The 12,888-nt window shown below is 41.7% G+C and overlaps 2 protein-coding genes across 3 annotated transcripts in view; both read left to right on the top strand.

Moving 5' to 3' along the window:
• The window catches only part of CRIP1 (cysteine rich protein 1), a 191,988-nt gene that overhangs the window by 80,026 nt on the left and 99,074 nt on the right, over nucleotides 1–12,888 (top strand). The gene's annotated exons all lie outside the window — the stretch shown is intronic.
• Nucleotides 1–12,888, top strand: part of LOC134403285 (cysteine-rich protein 2) — a 102,563-nt gene that overhangs the window by 46,886 nt on the left and 42,789 nt on the right. Inside the window, exon 2 of the mRNA XM_063133342.1 lies at nucleotides 7,599–7,693. Coding sequence (XP_062989412.1) covers nucleotides 7,599–7,693 — 95 coding nt within the window. The remainder of the gene's footprint in view (nucleotides 1–7,598; nucleotides 7,694–12,888) is intronic.

The following is a 12,888-nucleotide window of genomic DNA, read 5'->3' on the forward strand; positions in this document are numbered from 1 at the left end:
ATATTGCTGTCAGTTTGGAAGGCCCAGGCATGCATGCTGTGACTTGAAAACAACCTAAAATATTAAAAGGAAGATACCTGATCCAGCAGCTCACACAGTACCTGGGAGGGCTTCAACTACAAGAGTAATTGAGATGGCAGCTGCTTTATTATGTGTCTCTAGCTCTGTCCTGTTGGTGCTTGGTATATGCTGGCTACAAATTCCCTACTCCAAAGATAGGAGGATATGGTTTTGACTGTTGCTGTGAACTCTTAGGGTGCCAGATGTGCTGTCAGGGTGCTCTTGCTTTTTCCTGTCATGACACCAGTATTTCAGCAGTTTGTCTGAGGCTCCCGGCTTGCATTAGAAGGCAGCCTTCAGAATCCCTTTGCTTTTGCGATATAATATAGTAAGTGAGTTTGTTAATGTTACTATAACCAAGCATTGCAACCAAAAATATTTTTATGAATGTTTAAAAAACGGAGTTCAATCTGAAAACAGAAAGGCTCTTTTCAGTGGTCAGATTCTGGGCTCCATCACAGCAGCAATTTACACTTGCCATGCCTAGTTTTGCAATCACATGATGTCATCCATGTCCTGCACTCATTTTGCCTTTTCCCCTCCTTGTTTCATTTGTCTGGTGCTCCTCCCTCCCATGGTGTCGTTGTGTTGTATCAGACCATCCCGTTCTTTGTTGGGGGCATGTGTATCTAAGGGTGGTCTTGCTAACAAAAGATCAGGGCAGGGAGGTTCTCCACTCAACTGTGAAGGGGAAGGGAGAGAGGTCCCATTTAACTCTATGTTCTTACTCCTGAGTAGGAATGATCAGGTGTACATTTTTACCTTAAAAGAAATGTGGAAAATGCACCCTCCTTGCCCGCAGCTCCCTCATTTGTAAAGCTAAAGAGATCAAAATTGGCACAGTGACAGCTCTTAAGGAGAGATTTCAGCATGCCAAGTTTGAATCAGATTGGTTCATCCCTTGATTTTTTGGGGGGGATTTTCAAATTTCCCCCCTTAAACCCTTTTCCTGATAGTCCACCAGTGTGAAGGATCGATTTTCCTTTGCTTTGATAGTGCAAAGCTATGCATCTCCAAGTTCATAAAATAGAGATCTGCTGGGAAAGAAGTGCTCTGCAACTCTATGCTAACTTCTGAGGTCTTACTTCTGTTTACTCAGAAGTAAGTCTCTCTCTGTTCAATGGGGTTTATTTAAAGGTAAGCAGACATGGGATTTTAGTATGACTTGGATCTAATTCAAACTTGGGGTGGCCAGAACCCTCCTTAAGAGCTATCACAATACCAAGTTTAATCTCTATCTTTAAAACTTATGCAGATGTAAGCATTTTTGGTTACCTTGGAGCAAAGGAGAGGACCTGACCATCATAAATAATAATAATAATAATAATAATAATAATAATAATAATAATAAATAATAATAATAATGAAATTAGTTAAAATGAGTGTTCATCTACCCACCCTTTGAAATGAGCAAAACAAACCTTCACTCCTCCTCTGCTGTAAACTTTTCCCAAGGGGAGGGACTTGAGATTTCACTGGCATAGTAGCGCTCCAGGTGAAAAGATACATGAGCTGAAAGAGCACAACAACACATAGACATGAAAGTGCCCAGCACTCAGCTCGGTGTGATGGAGCTCTCTGAATCCAAACCCCAAATGTCTTAGTTGTCTTGAACCCAAACTAACAAAAAATGATTCTATATTTAAGTCCTTAGAAAGTTCTTTGGTATGGAGGTGCACCATCCCTAGTGAGAGAAAAGAAGAGAAATTATATTTCCATGCAGCTATTGAAGCATGAGGAGGAAGAGCAGGAGAGAGGCTTCTTGGATGTTTTGCAGATGCCTTGGTCCGCTGGCTGCCCACTGGAACAGTGCCTGTTGTTCACCAACTGAATTGTAGAAGCAGTGGAGGATGAAAGAAGTTCATAAACAAGACTAGCGATTTCTTACCTGTGGTTGTCATCAGCCCATCTTTTGTCCATGGAGAGTTTAAGGAGGCGGGGTGGGGGTCCTCTTCTGCATTCTGGGTTTTTGCAAGCGGTGCCAGCAGTGTCTTCCTGCTGCTTCTGGGTCTCCTGCAAAAATAAAGAGAATCTATCCCTCCTTTTTTCCTTTTCCAAACTCTTCCAACCAATCTTTCAAAGTTGATTGAATAAGTCTTCAGACAGTGAACACATGTTAAAAACAAACAGTAAATATATTTATCTTAGAACATGAAACTAACTTTTAAAATGTCTAAAATTGAAATAATAAAATATTTAAAAAGATAAAAATCACATATGTTTTGATAAAATGAGTTTTAAGGCCCCACATAATTTCAAAGCTGTTACATGGCTCATTTAATGAGACATATTTCTTTTTCCATTTTTCTTAAACTGGCCACCTTATTCGCAAAAAGGACACCCCTCAGAGTCACAAACTGGTTAGATCCTCATAAGAGAAAATTCAGCTTGTCTTAAAGCATGCAATTTCTCATACAGTCAAGAAATAGAGACAAATAATGTTCCCTAAAACTGGAATATAACCAGCATTCCAGTAAATAGTGGGTAGGGTGACCAGATGACCCTGAAAACCCCAGAAACTTCTGGAAAAACGGAGCTCTCCAGGGCTGGGCCCTAATTTACCGGGGAAAAGGCCCGAAGGATGTGTTTCCGGACTTCCAGGAATGCATCCTCCAGCCCCCACCCCCCAGCACCAATCTGGCCGGCCAAGATTGATCGTGCCGGCCAAGGAGAAGGCCGGGATCAGCAGGGGGGAAAGGGCCTAGAACAGTGGTTCTCAACCTTCCTAATGCCGCAACTCTTTAATACAGTTCCTCATGTTGTGGTGACCCCCAACCATAAAATTATTTTCATTCTTCTCTACACGATCCATTGTCACGGGATGGTTTGCTAATGAAAATAATACATAACAATAGCTTTAATAATACAAAAGATGATACATGACATAGTTCAGTCAATACAGTTTCCTAAGACCATCGGAAATATGTGTTTTCCGATGGTCTTAGGCGACCCCTGTGAAAGAGTCATTCGACCCCCAAAGGGGTCCCGACCCACAGGTTGAGAACCACTGGCCTAGAACAACATGTTCTCATGCCTCCCCTCCCATCACCTCTCCCAAAGAAGCAAGTAGGAGGTAAGACTGAGGGGGGTGGGGTGTGTGAGAGAGAGTGAATGGGATGCATGGGGTGCCTGGTTGTTTGAGTGAATGGATGTGTGTGTGTTTTGGAGTGTGTGTGTGTGTGTGTGCACGCGCGCACATGCTGGCAGTGTGTGAGTGCATTGATGTGATGATGTCTGAATGGCTGTTTGAGTGAATGGATGTGTGTGTGTTTTGGAGTGGGTGATCCTGAGTGTATGTGTGTGTGAGTGGGTGAGTGTATTGATGTGATGATGTTTGAATGGGGTGCCTCGTTGGTTGACTATGTTTGACTCATTCATTCGAGTGCTGGTCTTGAGTGTTTGTACTTTTTGTTGGGTACTCGAGACAGATTAGAGAGCTTCGGCTATTGGGCACTATAAAAATGTAATAAATAAATAAATAAAAATAAATAAATGGATGCATGTGCATGTTTGCAGTGTGTGTGGGGGGAGGGCTGTCGTTTTCTGTGTGTGAGTTGGGATGATTTGGAGGTGATATTCCTATTAAATAATGCATTTTGACCCATAGACCTTCCTCTCTAATTTGTTTCCTATAATCAGCATGACATATATTTTGTAAAAATAGCTGATAATTGTTCATCCTTCTTAAAAACCTTTTAAAAAATTAACAGGGTTGCCATTATCATCATCATCATTATTTATGTCTCTTTTCTTGCTCTTGGTGGTTTTTGTAGATGAACATGATGGGCTTTGCCAAGTCATGCTGTCTTTTACTGATTCAGAAATTTCCTCACTATTGAACATGTTTTAAGTATGACTGCTTTCTGGATGTTGGTGTACATGTATTTTGGTAGGCCTAATTTCTGAAGGTTTTCTGTAAAAAAATAAAATAAAAATTGATGTGATGCTGGTGACTGATGTGACTAATGGAATAATTGTAATTTTTCCCTGTTGCCATAGTTCTTTAACTTCCATAGCCAGTGGTGTATATTTTCCTCTCTTTTCCTCTTCCTTTTCTGCAACATTTTTGTCATTAGGTATTGCTATGCCAATGAGGTACGTGTGTTTTTCTTTGTTGTTTTTGACTGTAATGTCTGGCAGAAGTTGAAACAAGCTAAGAGGTGCTAGCCTTTAGTCCTTTGTAATGTTTGCAGGGTAATAGTATTTCATACTCTTTCTGAATGCTTGTTTGCTTGTTTGTTGAACTAGATTTTTCTGTACTTGTCAACTGCTTCATTTGTTCAGTGGTAGCATTATGCTGAATCTGTGAGTATGGATATGAGAAAGGTGATGGGGAAAGATTGTTAAATGTTAGGAAAGGTTAGACTATGGTCATCCAGTGAAGGATTTGGAGCCAGAAAAGATATATGAGGAAAGAGGAGACTGTATCACACAGAGTATAGCAAAAGTTTTATAGTACAGGAAAAACTACAAAAGTAGGAATGAGTGAAATTAATTTCAGATACACTTGCTCTTTATTCCAGTGATTTTAACATTAAGATGTTATGAAGAACAGTTTGTCTTAATTGTGTGCTGTGAAGTCAAACATGTGACCAAGGCCATGTTTGGGTAGGAACTCCCCTTGGGGGGGCTGGACATGTTGGTGGGCATGCCCCCTTGAGGGCTGGACATGTTGGTGGGCATACTCCCTTGGGGGCAGCCATGTTGTCCTCCTTTTTGGTTTCCAAAATATGATTACATATGTGGTGTATCTGAAGTGGGCCACATCCTCCACTTCAGATGCACCACATATACAAAGTCTGTCTTCTACTGGAATGCCCCAGAATCTTTCTTGTTGCATCATTGTGTCCATTTGCTCAAATCGAAGATGGGTAGAGGCCATGTGTTGATCCCTTTTCATCAGGAAGAGGTCATAGTTTTCTCCCTGAAATTTATTTATTTATTTAATTAATTAATTGCATTTGGACTCGATGGCCTTATAGGCCCCTTCCAACTCTACTATTCTATGATTCTGTATACCACCCCATAGCCGAAGCTCTCTGGGGAGTTCACATAAGATAAAACTTTTAAAAACAATATACAAAAATTAAAAACCACAAAAACATGCAAAATTCACATACTTTTAAAACCACTATATTAACTTTAGAAATGATGAGCCAAAAAAAACCAGATTCAGTCTCATTACATATTGCTAAATGCCTGGGAGAAGAGAAAAGTCTTGACCTGACGCCGAAAAGATTATAGTGTCGGCGCCAGGTGGGCCTCATCAGGGAGGTTGTTCCACAGTTGGGGGGCCACCACGGAGAAGGTCCTCTCTCTTGTTGCCACCCTCTGAGCTCCCCTCGGAGTAGGAAGCCGGAGGAGGACCTTAGATGTTGAACGTAGTGTTTGGGTAGGTTATAGCCCTCGCTAACAATTTCACAAACCTTGTGTTTGACAGGGCAGCTATGTCCATCAGCGCTCTAGTATCCAGTAATCTTTGTTTAAAATCATTTCTTATATTAGAACTGGAAGCGCTTTGAACCAGAGTTCAATAACAATTTCAATAAATTATAAAACCAAGATTCTTCTGTGATTTTAACCTCCTGTTCGTTTAGCCATTTCTTAGGGAGCATGGCTTCACCCATTTGCATATTATGAGGCTTTACCTCGCTTTCAGGAGGTAGGTATACTGCTATTTGCACCAATACCTAAATAACCTAAAGTGAATAAGATCCGAAACTGCCACTATTCTAAGTTTAGTTTTAATTGTGTGAGCTGGAGAGACTCTTGACACACCTAGGATCAAACCTAAGAAACAGTTCTGGACCCTTTCAATTCTGTTATTATAATCTTTGCAGTAGGTGTTATTTTATAACCCCGTTTTTGTATGTTTTAATTATTACTGTGTTTTCCAACTAAAACCCTTTTTATGAATGAAAGAGAGGTACAGTACTATAATACTATAATGTTATTATTTTTAAACTATCCCTTTTCCTGGCAGAGACTGGAAGGTTTTATAAATCATTTTTTAAGATAGCAATTTTTGTTTTATGGTGTTACACAGTGTATAATATTAACACTATTATATTATGAGGCTTTACCTCGCTTTCAGGAGGTAGGTATACTGCTATAACACCATAATGCTATGATGTTAAATTTTATATTATGGTGTGCATGATAATACAGTAATTAATATAATAATGATTATTATATTATATAATTATAATATAATATAATATAATATTATACAATTATTAAAATGCAATAATTTAAACAAATGATTTTTTAAAACTCCCCAGTCCCTGTCTCCTTCCCCTTGTTTTAAAATGTAGATTATAAAATGCCATTTATATTTCTGGCACTATTTAAATAAATATAAGAGCCAAAAATGGTGGTGTGGAGATCCAGTGCTCCTTCAGCTTATAAAACTTCCCAGCCTAATTGTCTAGTTTTGATTCTCACATGCCACAGGCAATCAGAAAAAAAGCTATTTACAAGTTTGCCTTAATATTTCGGTTTCACCTGAATGTAGAAACCTCCCTATAATTGCTGGTAGGTTTTGTGTACAAAGAAGTGATTGATTATTTTCTATTAAGATAAAATTAGACTAGATCTTTAATGTAACAAGCAAGGTATGCTTGAGAAAACGCTGGGAGAGGAGGAAGGGTGAGTTACTGAGATCTGCACCACACGTAGAGAGGCTCAGATTCTTGCCTGAGCCATGCGGGGCTGTTCAATAAACCTAGGGGAAATGGTTCAACTAAGTCTGTTGAGTGGCATTTTGGTCTGAAGACAACACCTACTTGTGAGGTAGGGGGGTGGTCTTTGCTGCCAAACATCAGGAAAAACTGAGCAGGAGGAAGCAACCCATGCCATATAGAACAAGGCAACTTGGTCGTGCACCAGGTATAATACAGGACTGGGAAGGTTTCATAATATTACTCATAGCAGCAGTACCCCTAAAATGCATATTTTGCTTTAGATGCAGTGAACCTGTGTTTGTGTAGCTATCAGGATATGTTTGGCATGGGGAATCGGTAGTCTATAGCAGCATTTTCTCAAAGTGTATCCCAGGACACACATGTGGGCCATGGCATTGTTGCACTCTCACCCTACCCTACCCTCCCTTCTCCCTCATTTCTCTGCTGCAGCTGCACTAAGAGAAGGGAAGGCAGGGGTAGACTGAGTGGTCAGAGCTACATTATCATTAAGCATCCTATGTGACCATGGAGTCCCCACCAGCCTCAGTCACCACCATCTCCTCCCTTCTGCTTCTGACCTAAATGAAAGAGGGGCAGTGGTGGCAACAATAACAGCCTGTCTAGCGGCCCTCATGGAGTGGGACAAGCTGTGATTCTTCACTGCCTCCCTTCTAAGGACTGGTGGTAGTTAGTAATTTTCATCCCTGTCAAGTGGGCTCTGGGAATAGAAAGTTTGAGAGCTTCGGCTATTGGGCGGTATAAAAATGTAATAAATAAATAAATAAACTCCTAGTCTATAGAATTCTGAAGCTCCATAATTTAATGTGTGTTTCCCCTTGTTTCTCTGCCATGCAGCTGAGAAAGTGTCTTCCTTGGGAAAAGACTGGCACAAGTTCTGTCTGAAATGTGAGCGATGCAACAAGACCCTGACCCCTGGTGGGCATGCTGAGGTAAGAGTAACAGCCATTGCACTCAGGCAGCAGTAACTATACAGTATTGGGGAGTGTGTGTTTTGTCTGTAAATCTGATATAGAAGACTTTTAGGGCCTGACAAGAGATCCTGTCTTCAGAACTGTGCTCTGTATTCTGTGACTGAACAAGGTGTGTTTCCCTACATGTTCTGGCGAGAGCTGTAGTTCTATAAGGAGAGTAAAGGGCTCCATCTCTACTTAAACATATAACAGAATACTGCGAATTTCCGTGAGTGAACTATCACGAGCACGCGATAAATACCTCATATAGAAACATCCAGTGCATCCTGTGAGTGTCCAATGCAGCATATTCCCTCTAGTTTAGTGGTTTGTCTGGAACTCCTTGCATTTTAAAGGCTGGTCACACTTTTCAGTGGCAGATATTGGTAGTTGTCTCTCTGCTTTCCCACAGGCACATGGGGACAAACTTATAAGAACAAGTAGATATCAGCGGAGACATCAATAGACCCCAAACCCTCCTAGCCACAATTGCCAGCATTCTCTCCAACAAAGCTGGATCTGGGATCACTCGTATTAATGGAAGTACAATCCAATCTAGAACAGGCTGGATTCTTGTTTGCAGGTCAAATTCCTATTGACAGAATGTTTAAGTTGTCTGGACCAGTTTGTTAACCCACATCCAGTCCTTCCCTGATCTCAGACATTGATTCAGGACTTCCTCAGCTTCCTTAGAATCTGATAGAAAGTGGAGAGAGAGAGCTCTACTATGAAATACCTGATGCCCCTTCCCTGTGGTTTCATGTTAATAAGAACGGATAAGAAAGACCCTATGAAACTCCATAAGGCAGGAATGGGGAATCTCTGGTTTTTGGGCCTAATCTGACACCACATCCACCCCATGAAAGCTTGGACGCCTCCATGGACCCCACTCCCTGGCTTAGAGACTTGGGGAGGAGTGGGATCCCCTTGTTATTATTATTATTATTTATTTATTTATATAGCACTATCAATGTACATGGTGCTGTACAGAGTAAAACAATAAAATAGCAAAACCCTGCCGCATAGGCTTACATTCTTCAATCTGTGATCAGAGATAACAAAGGGATTTCCCTGAAGGAGTGGTGAGTGTGCACTTGGCTGGTTCTTGTAGGAACTAAGCAAACTTCTTCCCTGCTCCCTTACATGGAAAGGAAAGGACAAATGAACCTTTCTCTTTTCTCACCACTCACCACCTCAGTCGGGATGGCATGTGAAAGAGGTACCCGGCTGGCTCAGCTTCATCTGCCTAATTGAAGAAGTGCGGTGAAAACGAAGCTGCCCTGGTTGATGTACTGTGTAGGTCCTCCACCTGCCATGTTGGTGGGGTGGCTTTGCTGCACATGGGCCTTCCCCAGTGAAGCCCCACACTCAGCGAAGTTGGCTGACGCACTGGCTGGATCATCTATTCATCACATCAGTCAGGGACCAGTTGATATTTAGAGGCATGGTTCGTGGAGGCTCGGGGGTGTGTGTGTGTCTAGCCCACGACCTGAATTTAGTTCCCCACTCCTACCATAAGCCAAAGGGCATGAAGATCCATTCTCCCAGTTTTTGGAAGAGGATTAGAAAGGGAAAGAAAAATACTCTGGGTGAACGACTGGCTACGAAGGTGGTGCCAATGTGAGCGTTTTGGATTCTGGGACCACGGGCTATGCTACTTGGAAGATGGACTGCGTGCAAGGGACATGTTGTACCTCACAAGGGCTGGAAAGAATGTGTTTGGCCACAGCATGAAGAACTTGATCAGGAGGGCTTTAAACTGAATCTTACGGGAGCGGGAGACATAAACTTCAAGGCAACAATGGATGAAGGCCCATGCACCATAACACAGAGAACAGCTCCAATAGTGCCCCAAAATAGTGTCCACAACAATGTAGGAATGAAGCCAGACTATAAAGCACATGGTCTTTGATGTCTATATACTAATGCCCAGAGTATGGGAAACAAACGGAATGAATTTGAACTCTTAATGCATGAAGGCAAATACAACTTGATAGGTATAACTGAAACTTGGTGGGATGACTCCCATGACTGGAATATAGCAATTGAAGGATATAACTTGTTCAAAAAGAACAGAAGAAATAGAAAGGGAGGTGGAGTTGCACTATATGTTGAAAATACCTATCCCTGCACAGAAATACAGGCAGATGAGCCTGGGAGCCCCATCGAGAGCATCTGGATTAAAATAAATGGGGCAAGGAATAAGAAGTATTTTTTTAAAGGCACAATTACAAACAATTCCAACAAGGAAAAAAATGGAAGACAACAGAAGAAACCAATGTGGCTCCACAAAAAGCTTAGAGATGACCTGAAAACAAAACAGGATACATATATGAAGTGGAAGAAAGGCCAGGCTACAAAAGAAGAGTGCAGACAGGTAGCACAGAGGTGTCAAAATGGCGTCAGGAAGGCTAAAGCTGAGAATGAGCTGAGATTAGCGAGAGATGCTAAAAGCAATAAAAAAGCTTTCTTCAGATACATGAATAGTAAAAGACAGAGGAAAGAACTAGTGGTTCAACTGCTTAACGAGGATGGCAAATTTATAACAGGTGACAAAGAAAAGGCTGAAGAGCTCAATTCCTACTTTGGCTCAGTCTTCTCCCAAAAGAGGGTCTATGACCCCCCCTGGGAAAAATGAAGCAGAAGTTGAGGGGGCAGGATTGCATTTTTTTATTGTGAATATCAACAAACAAAACAGAAAATACATTGTGAAAATGGAAAAAGAAACCCATAGATTAGAGAGAGAGAGAGAGAATTATCATCATTTCCATCGTATAAACCAGTGGTTCCCAAACTTTTTCAGGTAACCGCCCCCTTGGTTCCACAAACTCATGCTCAGTGCCCCCTGGGAGTCCAATGGGGTCAGGGAGGGAGGGGGAGGGGTTAATGGAGGCAGCAAGCCCCGCACCAAGGAGTGCCCGGCGGGGCCAAAATGCTGCTGCAAGAGAAAGCATGTGATTAAAAAGCAGGTCAATCACAGCAGTATCCTAACTTAATTAAAAAAAAACCCATTTTTTGCAAACCTCAGCTAGGAGGAGGCACTCTGAGGAGGGCCTTAGATGATGAGTGTAGTATATTTGGGTAGGGTCATGCCGGGAGAGGCAGTCCATCAGCCTGAGTTGTCCGGAGCCATGCTGCCAACAAGACTCTCCTCAATCCACACATGTATTAATACCGTTAAAGAAGAGTCCTTTTAACGGTGAATTGAAATGTTTCAAAAGCACCAAAATGCTAATAAAGAGACATACCCTGTTTGGTGTGCCCCGCCATGTTGGCTGCAAACAGAGGCATTCACTCTTTTTTCCCTTCCTCCCTCGGCAAGCCTGGGGTGAGTGCTTCCTATTTAAAGGGGCCACGCTCCTCTGGATACTGCTGGTCTGGGCGCCCGGGCTGAGCAGCGGTGGCGGTGGAGGAGCTGAGCTGAGGAGCTGAGATTGAAAAGGGGGCGGTACTGCACGCGGCCCCTTTAAATGGGAAGCACCTGCCGCAGGCTTGCCGAGGTAGGGATGGAAAAGAGAGTGAATGCCTCTGTTTTGCAGCCAGTGTGACAGGGCACACCAAGCAAGATATGTCTCTTCATTAGCATTTTGGTGCTTTAGAAACATTTCAATTCACCGTTAAAGGGACTCTTCTTAAATGGTATTAATACATGTATGGATTCTTCCTCTATATGGCTTGGGACCAAACTACCTTCTCCCATAAAAATGTCCCTGAGTTTTAAGACCTTCTAGAGAGGCACTTCTTGGAAAAGACCACCTTGAGTGCCCCCTTGCCACCCCTTGCCTCTTAGTGCCCCCCTGCCACCCCCTTGCCTCTTAACTCCCCCTATGCAATCCCACCGCCCCCAAGGGGGCAGTACCACCCACTTTGGGAACCACTGGTATAAACTGTAAAGAAGAAGAAGAGAGAGAGAATTATACAAAGGTTTCAAGAAAAGCAGACCAAATATCCGTATATTTATCCTCTTGCAAGTTGCATCTACACAACACTCATTCAAAAGTTGATAATGTTATTAGGTCCTTGATCCATTGCATTATAGGAGGTGTGAATTTGTCCTTCCAATGTGATAATATAAGTCTTTTGGCTGTCATAAGGGCTCTGAAGATCCATCTGTGCTGACCATGCGTTAACTTCCAAGAAACTGGTAGTTAATTTAGAAGGACATGCACATTCTTCCATACTGTAGATTTTTTCAATACAAAGCTGCCTCCTCCCAAAAAGGGGGAAACTACTGGGCATTGCCAAAACATATGGGTTAAAGAAGCATTAGATGCATTACATCTCCAACAATTATGCAAGTTAGACAAACTCTTATTGAAAAGGCATTGTGGAGTCCAATAGACTTGAAACAATTTTTTTTGCTGAATAAGACATAACCTAAGATCCATAGAACCTTCAGAAACAGATGTTAGAGGAACTTAGGCAAGATAGGACACTCCAATTCCCTATTCCAATCTAGTCCTAAATTATGCGTATCATATTTACTTGCTGCTATTAAATACTTATATATGTGGGTTGTGGATCTATGTGTCAGTTCAGCTGTTGAAAGTGTTTCTAACAATGCTGGAGGCTTAGAAGCTGTAAAAGCAGCTGGGCCAAACCTAGATTCCAGCAAGTGTTGCAATTGCAAGTATTTCCATTGAGCCGTAGCAGGTAAGTTATATTTAACACACAGGTCTGAAAAGGACAAAAACTCATCATCCGGGCCTATTAATTGATCCAAAATAAAAATCATCCTATCTGTCCACGTCCTCCACAGAAATGTTTTCTTTTCCATTTTTAAATCTGGGTTTCCCCATATAGTCAATTTTGCCTGAGAGAATGGATCAAAGTGTAATTGATGTGATATTATACGCCATGTCGTTCTAGCAGCCAAAATTGTGGGAGGGGGTACTTAATCTGATATAACGAGAGGTTATACCTATGGTTAGAGGTTCTAACCATAAGGCTTCCAGAACTGACCATGGTGGCATTTCTGAGGGAACAGAAGATAGCCAGAACTTAGTACAAGACAATAGGTAGGCCCGATGGTACAAAGCTAGGTCTGGAAAACCAAAACCCACCTTCTTTAATTGGAAGCTGCATCCGTTTCAGAGATATACAAGATATAATGTTTGTGAACTGCACAGAGAGATTCCATTTATTACTTGAAATGCAATAAATAAATAAATAAA

Source organism: Elgaria multicarinata, chromosome 1 (genome assembly GCF_023053635.1).
Source record: "Elgaria multicarinata webbii isolate HBS135686 ecotype San Diego chromosome 1, rElgMul1.1.pri, whole genome shotgun sequence".
Lineage (NCBI taxonomy): Eukaryota > Metazoa > Chordata > Lepidosauria > Squamata > Anguidae > Elgaria > Elgaria multicarinata.